General features: G+C 39.8%; 1 protein-coding gene across 1 annotated transcript in view; it reads left to right on the top strand.

Moving 5' to 3' along the window:
• The window catches only part of LOC107084013, a 28,751-nt gene extending 23,356 nt beyond the window's left edge, over window positions 1–5,395 (top strand). The window contains exons 8-9 of the mRNA XM_015373640.1: window positions 4,526–4,705; window positions 5,319–5,395. Coding sequence (XP_015229126.1) covers window positions 4,526–4,705; window positions 5,319–5,395 — 257 coding nt within the window. The remainder of the gene's footprint in view (window positions 1–4,525; window positions 4,706–5,318) is intronic.
• Window positions 5,396–8,087: the final 2,692 nt, after the last annotated feature.

The following is an 8,087-nucleotide window of genomic DNA, read 5'->3' as shown; positions in this document are numbered from 1 at the left end:
ATGATCTTGCAAGATGGAAAACCCATATCGCTCATAAGTAAGTTGATTCAATAAAAATGATGATCTTGTCAAAAATAAATTACCAACTTTCGAGGATTCTGTTAAACATAAAGAGGCATTGAAAGTTTGAAAAGCTTCAGTATTACCTAATCTTTGACAGCTTGGTGGGAGTTTCTTAAAATGACTGGATCCTTATTTTTGCTGTTCAACCGTACGCCCATCTTTAACAGCCCTGATATCATGCAAAAATAAATCTATGATAAGCTTTCTCAAATAGACTATGAAAGGAATTAATTCCATGGAACATTTATTTGAAGGAAAAAAAAAATCTAACTCTCCATCTTAATTTCACAGTATGAGATTTAAAAAAAACCCACTAGAATATCATCAGATTAGGTCTATAAAAAAAGACAGATTTAAGATTAATGAAACAGGTCTATTAATGCCACCAAATGTAGAGGATTTACTAAGCCTTAAACCACCAAAATAGATAACTCTATGTCATTTCCCATTGTAAAAATAAACTGATTTATCAGTCCAATCAAAATGTTTGGTCTAAAATATGTCACAGTACCTTTAGCATGAGTAGATACACTATACATGTCAGGTCTGGCTGAACCTTTCTGAACCACATGTAGAATCGGACACCTACACAAACTGAAGGGGGAAGTTTTTTTGGAAAACTCAGCCAAGCTGGATGGGGAAGGACCGTGAGTCCCTTGGGAAGCAGATCCACCGGCTGTGCGGGTGGCTAGAGGCTCACGTTGGAGGAGGCTAGATCTGACTGGCTTAATGAAATAAACATGAAAAACAGGATGGATCATGAGACTCCAGGGCAGTGTTAGATGAACTGAGGTAGGGCCCAAAATGGATTCCATCTGATAGGGGCAAATGGATTTGGGTGAAAGCTTCTTGTTAGCAGATTTCATTTGAGTGTTTTTAGTGGAAAGCCATACTGTTGGGAGCTGGAGAAGTTCCACCTTCCTCCAGCAGAGTCCGCCTTGGATCCTCCTGAGCTGAGCTGCCTGCACACCTGTGACTGATCATNGTAACCACTGATCAGGCCCGAAGTCTAGGTGTAGTGCTGGATTCAGACTTGAACCTCCAACAGCATTTAAAGACAATTACAAGGTCGGCTTTCTATCACCTGAAGAACATTTCCAGGATTAAAGGACTAATGTCTCAGCATGATCTGGAAAAACTAATCCATGCGTTTATTTTTTGTCGAATTGATTACTGCAGCAGTGTTTTATCAGATCTGCCTAAAAAGTGGATCAGACAGCTGCAGCTGATCCAGAACGCTGCTGCCTGTGTCCTCACTAACACTAAGAAAGTAGAGCCCATCACCCCAGTTTTAAAGTTTTTACACTGGCTCCCTGTATCTCAGAGAATAGACTGTAAAATACTTCTGTTAGTTTATAAATCCATGAATGGCTTAGCACCTAAATACATCACAGACTTGCTATCAGTGTATCAACCCTCCAGACCACTCAGGTCTTCTGGCTCCAGCCTGCTCTGCATACCTAGAACCAGAACTAAACATGGAGAAGCAGCATTTAGTTCCTATGCTCCACTTATCTGGAAAAAAACTTCCAGAAAACTGTAAAAGTGCGGAAAGCCTGAGTTCCTTTAAATCAAGACTAAAAACACATTTGTCTAGGATTCCCTTCGACTGTTCTAGTTAAACAGTTAAACTAAAACATAATTAGTTCAACTTTCTTATTTTCTTTAGTCCAACTATTTAATGTTCTTTTTTGTTTCTGCATTTTTTATTTTATTTATTTATCTTTATTTTTCCTACTTGCTTTGATTATGATTTATTTTCTTATATTTTAATCATGTAAAGCACTTTGCATTTTCTTTATACTGAATTGTGCTATACAAATAGATTTGCCTTGCCTTGCCTAGAAGACCATTGACGTAAGGTTTCTGTTTACAGAACATGAAATTCTCTAAAATAATGACCTAGTCATCAATTTATTAGGAGGACAGAGAAAATATCAGTAATTAAATCCTATCTGTATGAGGAAGAACCTGTGAAAACTGATCATTGAAAACAGTTTGTGGTATTTTTTGCATCACCTGTGATTTAAGCTAAACCATTCAATGGACTATTGTTATCACCTGAAATCTAACATTTTTATTGTCTGTGTTTAGCAGTAATACTTTTTACTTCCATCTAATGATTATTCATTTGTGACATTTACTCCACATTAATACATAATTTCATCATCTAAAGTCTAAAGAAGTAAATATTTTCTAAACTTTATAGATCAACTTTTTTCTAAACAGGTTAGTATTAAAAGACATAAATGTTGAGCAGCATTAGAAACTCATTCTCCTCTAAAAATATATTTTTAGTCCAATAACTTAAACTGTATAATTCATTAGATAGAGGACACAGTTTTAGATGCAATAAATTTATTGAAAAGCAAATAAATTTCCTCCAGCCATCAATACAGTTTCTGAGTTAAAGCTTTTTTTTATTCTATTTTATTTATAAAGCTCCCACCCCCCCAAAAAAATGTTGTTGTTTTTTTTGTTTTTTTCCACCACCATTAGCTTTTAAGACTATGACACCAGAGATCAGCTTAAGCTTTAATTCTTAGAACAAATGAAATTCAGTTCCTCTGAGGGATTTCTCTGGAACCACTTATGTTGTCCTCCTGCATCCATGGCTCCAGACATGTCACAGTCATTCTTCCATCTTTCTGAGGCNTAATAAAGCGGTATTAAACCCACAGACCTTAGTTTTCTGCTTAGCACCTAAATACATCACAGACTTGCTATCAGTGTATCAACCCTCCAGACCACTCAGGTCTTCTGGCTCCAGCCTGCTCTGCATACCTAGAACCAGAACTAAACAAGGAGAAGCAGCATTTAGTTCCTATGCTCCACTTATCTGGAACAAACTTCCAGAAAACTGCAAAAGTGCGGAAAGCCTGAGTTTAAAGTTTAAATCAAGACTAAAAACACATTTGTTTAGGATTGCCTTCGACTGTTCTAGTTAAGCAGTTCAACTAAAACATATTTTCTTTAGTCCAACTGCTTTTAATATTCTTTTTGCTTCTGCATTTTTTATTTTATTTTATTTATTTTTTTATTTTTTTCCCTACTTGCTTTGATTCTGTTTTATCTTCCTGTATTTTAATCATGTAAAGCACTTTGCATTGTCTTTGTACGGAATTGTGCTATACAAATAAATTTGCCTTGCCTTGCCTTGCCTTGCCTAAAGTCATTCAATATTTAATATTCACCTTACTAACAAATGCCAGATACTTGAGATAATTTGCTTTTACTTCCAGAAAGGAGTTCAACAAGAGTACAACATCTCCACAGAGCAGGTTAAAACTGTTGAATTGATAACAGACATTAATCTCTATTCATTTTCCATCATCTGCCTTCAGGTTCACAGACAGCATAATAGCTTACAGTAATCTGTATCGTTGATCACAAACTCTCCATCCTCCTTATCCCAGTAGCTGATAACTTAACAGTATTGCAAAAGCAGCAAGTCCAAAGTCACTGAACTTTATGTGTAATAATTAAGTATAACAGATGCTCGTAACTCTACACTAGTTCATGCCTAAATATTTATTTTTACACCAGGAAACAAAACAAGAAAAACCTGGCACAGTGGGTAGCACTACTGCCTCGCAGCAAGAAGCTTCTGGGTTTGATTCCCAGCCCGGGGTCTTCATGTATGGAGTTTTCATGTTCTCCCTGAGCACGTGTGGGTTCTCTCTGGGTACCCCAGCTTCCTCCCACAGTCAAAAAACATGACTGTTAAGTTAATTGGCTTCTCTAAATTGTCCTTAGGTGTAATGATCTCAGAATGTTGCACCCAGAATTCAAGGCGAGCAGGCAATGGGAAAGTTCAAAGCGTTTATTTAAACTAACAGGAACGCAGTGTTGCGGGACGGATCTCTGCAGAGATGGGAGAATACAGGTCAGTGACAGGATGTGGAGCTGAATACGACTTGGAACTAAGTCACTGACCTGATTCAAAGTTCAGTCCGTTCGCGGAGAACACAGCAGAATCCAGGAGGGACAACGCCCCCAGAGTTCCTAGAGAGCAAGCGGAGCCGGTGCCATCCGACGCCGAGCAGCAACAGAGTCCAGAAGGGAAATCCAAGGCCGATGTCAGAAGACAGTTCCAGGTTCAGAAGCCGGTAGAATCCAGGATCAGATACGACAAACAGAGCAGACAGGGGCAAGGCAAAACTCGAGATCCTCAGGGCAGAAACTGGTTAAAACCAGGAAAACAGACAGACTACAGATTGCTGAGCAAGGAGCAAAGGAAAAAACCAAACCATCAGCGCCAAGATCATAACATTAGGTGTGAGAGTGTGAGTGAATGGTTGTTTATCTCTGTGTTGCCATGCGATCGACTGAAAGTTGTTATTCTACAAAGCTAACTAGCTGACGTTCTTTTCCACTTTTACTCCCATACCCACAGATAAAATTGGNGAGCTAAGTCACTGACCTGATTCAAAGTTCAGTCCGTTCGCGGAGAACACATCAGAATCCAGGAGGGACAACGCCCCCAGAGTTCCTAGAGAGCAAGCGGAGCCGGTGCCATCCGACGCCGAGCAGCAACAGAGTCCAGAAGTGAAATCCAAGGACGATGTCAGAAGACAGTTCCAGGTTCAGAAGCCGGTAGAATCCAGGATCAGATACGACAACCAGAGCAGACAGGGGCAAGGCAAAACTCGAGATCCTCTGGGCAGAAACTGGTTAAAATCAGGAAAACAGACAGACTACAGATTGCTGAGCAATGAGCAAAGGAAAAAAACCAAACCATCAGCGCCAAGATCATAACATTAGGTGTGAGAGTGTGAGTGAATGGTTGTTTATCTCTATGTTGCCATGCGATCGACTGAAAGTTGTTATTCTACAAAGCTAACTAGCTGACGTTCTTTTCCACTTTTACTCCCATACCGACAGATAAAATTGGTTTTAACCCAAACGACCAGGGAGAATCCAGTTACATAAGACTCTTAATGGTACTGTCTTAAGTATTTGGTCTTTATAAAGGAGTGGCAAAACAAAAGTCATCTCTAAAAGAAAGCCATAGGGTTTCCAGTTTGATGCAAGCTGTAGAGAGAACCTCACTATAATGAGAAACATGGTGTAGCTGAGAATTGGGAACTTTTTTAAATGCATGCAGAAAGTTTTACTGCATGTGTTGATTAACTTATGCTCAGATCCCTTAACCAGGGTTTCTGTATGAGTCAGTTCTACTGCGGACCGCTTCCTTGAGTCCATGAAAAGTTACACCTACTACACCCATGGTACATGGTCAATCTCTGCTTTAGGTTCTTTAAAGCCCAAAGAGAGCATGCTCAAGCTGGAGCCGGTTGGACCTGGAGTTGTTCTGTATAATGACAGTTAAGGATAGAAAGCAGTTTAGTGGACTTTACAGGTATTCACAAAGAATGTGAAATCGTAATTATTAGGAAACATAAAGCAATTGCTCCGTGGGGCAGACGTGGAGTAAACATGGAGGCTGTGGAATCAGGGGGTGACACTGAACGTGATCCTAAAGGCAACATTTTAGATTATGTACGCTACGGTCTGAGTGTATATGATAAACTTCTTTGTCAGTTAGCGAAATCATGAAACCAACTAAATTTGAACAATGCCCTATAAACATAATGAGCTACATACAGCCTCCACCACCATTAACACCCATATCCTAATGAAAAATGGTGGCAGATGATGATGATGCGGTTCTGGTTTTAGATCTATATGTTTAGAAGTTTTTGTTGACTTTGCACTTACTACTTTTTGCTCCTCCCTCCTCAGTCCAACAACTTTTTTTCCTCTTCAGCTTTTTCATATTTTACATCCGCCGTGTGTTCGATTTCAAAGGCTGCATCCTCCAAGGACTCGCTCTACCTGGACTGGGTCCTTTGAGAGCCATGAAAATAAGGAGGCCGGAAGAGTTTGGCTAGGGATTCAAACAGGTGTAGTTCGACGCTCTGTTGCGTTGTAACTGTGATAGTAACTGTGATAGTCAGACAAAGCAGGCAAGTAATTGAAAATAGTAAATATGAACTGGAATTTAATATTGATTTCTGTTACATAATTAAAATGATTACAGTTTGAAGGTGGTAGTGTCATTATCTTGGCACCTATGGCTGGATTTGGCTCTCTTCTCACATCTGCTTTGTTCCGGACAGCGCTCATTGACACTCATCAGATCCACCTGTTCCTGCTTCTAACTAAGCTACCTGTTCTCAGCTTTTGGTGCCACATTATTTTAGCTGAGTCTGAGAGTTTTCTAGCCTTCTTGTGAGTTTCTTATTATTGATCCTTACTAGTTTTTGCGCCCAGATTTCTGAGTTTAGCTTGTCCCTGTTCTGCTCTTTGTGCCTAATCTGTTTCCAGACTGTTACCTGGATTGTGCCTGTTAATTACCTTGGACCTGTCTCCTGACCCCAGCTTGGATATCCCTTCAGCTCCTTCTTGTACTTCTGATCTCCAGGTCTGGAAACCAGTTCCTGCCTCGACTCACTTCTTTGTCTGAGCTCAGACTGAACTTTACCAGGTTGGTTACTCTCATGCCTATTAATGTTTCGCGCCTATGTTCTGAAGTCCTTAACATGAGTTTCCGTTTCTACAGAGTACCAGTGAACCTGCCTCAGATGATGAGCAGCCTTACGTTTTAATAAAATGTGTGTTTTGAAATCACCCTTATTTCTCTGCTTAATTTCTGGGTCCTACATTCTGATCTTCTGACAAGTAGTTTTGTGATTTAAAGGAGCTTGTAGATTATTTGATTGTATAGTGCTTTACAGCAGTTCAGCAGCAGTTCAGCAGCAGTTCCTCAACTGTCAAAAGATTGGTTGGTCAAAAGATTGGTTGAGGTGTGGACAAAAAGTTTTCTTTTAAAAATAAAAGGGGGGCCCACCAAAAAAACTTTAGGAGCCACTGCTCTAATAAATGGTGGTACCACTAGCTTCAAAGTTCCAGAGTTCATCTTCAAAGATCATACTACCAAATGAAAACAACTGGCAAAGCTCTATAACTTCCCCATTAGTTTGAGGAGAGTTATCAAGCCTAGTTGTCAACCATAATCCTAACCCAGGAAAACTAGAAGGAGATTATCGGAAAGGGTCTGAGCAGTCTTCTACTTCCTTTCTGGGTGGACATCAAGAAAGAATGAAAATGCTGTTAGAGAATTACCTAAAAAGACATACAACCTTTAATGTGAGGTAACACTGTTTTACAAAGTGCTGATTTTCTGCCAAACTTCTCTGATTCTGATTTGCAAAAACAAATAGAAAAGGTTATATTTTCCTGGAGTTTGATGGTCTACCCCATAAAACCTCCAAACACATCAAAAATCAAGTTTTTCAGAGCTGTGAGTGTTTTTGCAACATTTCTAAAAATATGTCCTTTTCAGACCAAATAAGATGGATTAAAAAAAGACTGCAATCCTGGTGCATTATGCAATTGGTGGTAATTTTACGCTTGTATGAATGAGTTGCTGATGATCACAGTGTTTTTTTTTCTATATGGTGATGAGACACTTGTTCACAGCACAGGTAGTTAATTATATAGGTGTGAAATTACATGCTATGATGTATCATCATTTACAACCATCTGTAAACATTAAGCTGGAGGTTTTTGGTCCAGTTTTTCAAATAATTTAACATGTGTTTGTGTACTTCTGTAAGAATGATTCACTTGCCCATCTTCCAAGAATATCCCACCTGGGAGCAACCTGAAATGTCACACTGGGCTTCTGAGCTCTAACACAGCAGCTTAATTGCCTTTCTACCAGCCTGAGAGAGGTCATGTGGTGGAGGGGTTGTTTCACCGGAGGGTTCGGTCCTCTGGTTCCTGCGGCACAATGAGGTTATCAGTAACAGAGAGTGACACTATCTGCACTGACTCACTGACGCTCACTAGCTCTACCGTATCCTCCCGAAGGAGGTGAGAGCTCCTATACTCTGGCTAAGGAAACCAGAGAGTGTAGGGGGGTTACTGGCGGAAGAAAACATCCAGAGCAGATGTGAGCTGGAGGGGTGGAGGGTGGAGAGGAAGCAGCACGATGAGATGTGACAAAACTATACACA

Source organism: Cyprinodon variegatus, unplaced genomic scaffold (assembly GCF_000732505.1).
Source record: "Cyprinodon variegatus isolate N-32 unplaced genomic scaffold, C_variegatus-1.0 Scaffold90, whole genome shotgun sequence".
Classification (NCBI taxonomy): Eukaryota; Metazoa; Chordata; class Actinopteri; order Cyprinodontiformes; family Cyprinodontidae; genus Cyprinodon; species Cyprinodon variegatus.
Note: the sequence above shows the minus strand (reverse complement) of the source record. Positions and strands in the feature narration are given on the sequence as shown.